The sequence below is a fragment of the Limulus polyphemus genome, unplaced genomic scaffold, assembly GCF_000517525.1.
Source record: "Limulus polyphemus unplaced genomic scaffold, Limulus_polyphemus-2.1.2 Scaffold5935, whole genome shotgun sequence".
In the NCBI taxonomy this organism is placed as follows: domain Eukaryota; kingdom Metazoa; phylum Arthropoda; class Merostomata; order Xiphosura; family Limulidae; genus Limulus; species Limulus polyphemus.
This window is the reverse complement of record NW_013671545.1, coordinates 57,943-60,606: the sequence shown is the minus strand read 5'-3', so window position 1 is coordinate 60,606 and position 2,664 is coordinate 57,943. Positions and strand designations below refer to the sequence as shown.

General features: G+C 36.7%; 1 protein-coding gene across 1 annotated transcript in view; it reads left to right on the top strand.

Moving 5' to 3' along the window:
* Nucleotides 1–309: 309 nt before the first annotated feature.
* Nucleotides 310–2,664, top strand: part of LOC106473155 (unconventional myosin-XVIIIa-like) — a gene marked incomplete at its 5' end in the record, with an annotated part of 39,825 nt that continues 37,470 nt past the window's right edge. Inside the window, 2 exons of the mRNA XM_013933834.1 lie at nt 310–561; nt 2,314–2,427. Coding sequence (XP_013789288.1) covers nt 310–561; nt 2,314–2,427 — 366 coding nt within the window. The remainder of the gene's footprint in view (nt 562–2,313; nt 2,428–2,664) is intronic.

The following is a 2,664-nucleotide window of genomic DNA, read 5'->3' as shown; positions in this document are numbered from 1 at the left end:
TGAACACGTGAAGTGTGGGACACACAAACGTCAGTCACAGAACACGTGAAGCGTGGTAGATACAGACGTCAGCCACTGAACACGTGAAGTGTGGGACACACAGACGTCAGTCACAGAACACATGAAGCGTGGTAGGTACAGATGTCAGCCACTGAACACGTGAAGTGTGGGACACATAGACGTGTGTCTCTCACACTTCAAGTGTTCTGTGACTGGCTTTTGTGTGCAAATATAAAATGCCTTTTCCAAATTTAATTGTAAATAGTGTCAGACACAATACAACATTTGTACCGTAATCCCGTTCTCTAGGTGAAAAATCTTCAGGCCCAACTAGAAGATGAACAAGAAGTCAGGCATAAACTTATCAAGCAGAATCATATTCTGGAAGCCCAACTTCAGGAACTGAGCGAACAACCACCACAGCATGATCCAGAAGTGGAGAGGAAACTGAGAAGAGATCTGAAAAGAGTTAAAGCTCTTCTCAGAGATGCTCAGACCAGCGTAGAAACTGAAAGCGGAGTAAACAATAGCAGGGTGCTGATAAGACAACTAAAAAACGAGGTAATCACCACTTTCTTATTAGATAACTACCCCCCACAAAAAACAAACCGTATGAGATGTGTGAAGTATGTAACTTAGAAAAGATGGTAAAGCGTAATATTAAAACTTACCCATGTTGAGTAAAGTCTGTGGAGTGGAAGGTTACCAAAAATGTTTTGTTTAATTTTGATGCATGTTAATTTATATTTAAAGAAACATGTAGATTAGAAAATGTTGTCAAACAATACCTGTAAATTACAGCTGAGAAGATAAATAAACACTTACTTAAACTGTAATAAAACATAGAGTTGAACATAACCAGCAACGTTTTAATATTATAAATAAACCACAGCTTGTCACTCTTATATTGAAATCTCACTTACTAATATGATAACATTTCTCAAGTGTAATTTTTAGTTATAAATCTTAAAAGTTTGTCTGTTTGTTGTTAAGCGCAAAGCTACACAGTGGACTATCTGTGCGCTTCTCACTGCCAGGATCGTATTTTTAGCGTTATAAGCAGCCCACAGACATACCGCTAGACCTCTGGGAGGGGTGGGACGAAATTTAGTAACCAATGAGTAAGTTAGACATGACATCAATAGCTTTAAGTGTAAGATTAAACTATAGATATTGACATTCACACACTAAGTAATGAAGTGTACGTTACACGTAAAGTTAAATTATAGTATGTTAGACACACATGGAAATACTACCATGAAGCTGCCAATTTAATTATTTTTAAAGAATAGAATCATAACGATCATCAATGTGTTAACTAAACCATGCTTGTTCATAACACGCAGTTAAACAATAGCTTTCAGTGTGATGAACGTACAGATAAACTCTGTCTATTAATACTATTAATAATTTCAGTTTTTGAGACATGTACTCCAGTACAGCCAACAACATTCTGTCGATGTATTACAGGTTGAACGACGTCTAAATGTACTGCTGAATTGGAATGTCTAAAAAGAGCTAGAGAACTGGAACGGACGCATAGGGGATAAAGTGATGACAATTTGTTAGTAGGGCAAATACAGTGCAGAAACGGACGCATAGGGGATAAAGTGATGATAATTTTTGTTAATAGAGGCAAATACAGTGCAGAAACGGACGCATAGGTGATAAAGTGATGATAATTTTTGTTAATAGAGGCAAATACATTGTAGGAACGGACGCATAGGTGATAAAGTGATGACAATTTTTGTTAATAGAGGCAAATACAGTGCAGAAACGGACGCATAGGGGATAAAGTGATGACAATTTTGTTAGTAGAGGCAAATACATTGTAGGAACGGACGCATAGGTGATAAAGTGATGACAATTTTTGTTAATAGAGGCAAATACAGTGCAGAAACGGACGCATAGGGGTTAAAGTGATGACAATTTTTGTTAATAGAGGCAAATACAGTGTATGACGGCGACAAGATGACTTATGTTAGCTTTGTGAATCTTTCTAGTAAAATGTTTTTACCCTTTATTTTTAATTAACTAACGTTTGTCTAAATGAATATTATTGTGCATTAACAATGTCCTTCAAATACCCTTCAGTCGTGTCCCGAATGGGACAGAAGTAAGTCTATAGAATTACAACATTAAAATCCGGGGTTCGATTCCCCGAGGTGGACACAGCACATAGATATCCCGATGTGGCTTTACTCTAAAATACAAACAAACAGGTCTTTAGTCGTTTAGAAAATAAGACTCGTTGTTTAAATATCTTAACTCAGAAGAACTACGTATTTCGTCAAGAAGTAGTTTCTTTTTCAGGTTGAAGATGCAGAACTTTACAAGATGGCAGCTATTAAAGCACAGCAGAATGCGGAGATAGAGTTGCAAGAGGTTCAAAACCAGATGGAAGAAATAGCACGTGGAAAGAAGGAAGTAAGTAGTGATTAAAAAATACTAAGGTCGTCTTAGTAAGTCTTGCATATTTACATTCATACAGCAAAGTTGGACATTTGTTTGAGTAGCTTGACTCTTTAAGGCCGACCTCTATTTACTCTAAACATTCTCTTCCCTGATTAGAAAAGGATCTAAACATTCTCTTCCCTGATTAGAAAAGGATCTAAACATTCTCTTCCCTGATTAGAAAAGGATCTAAACATTCTCTTCTCTGAT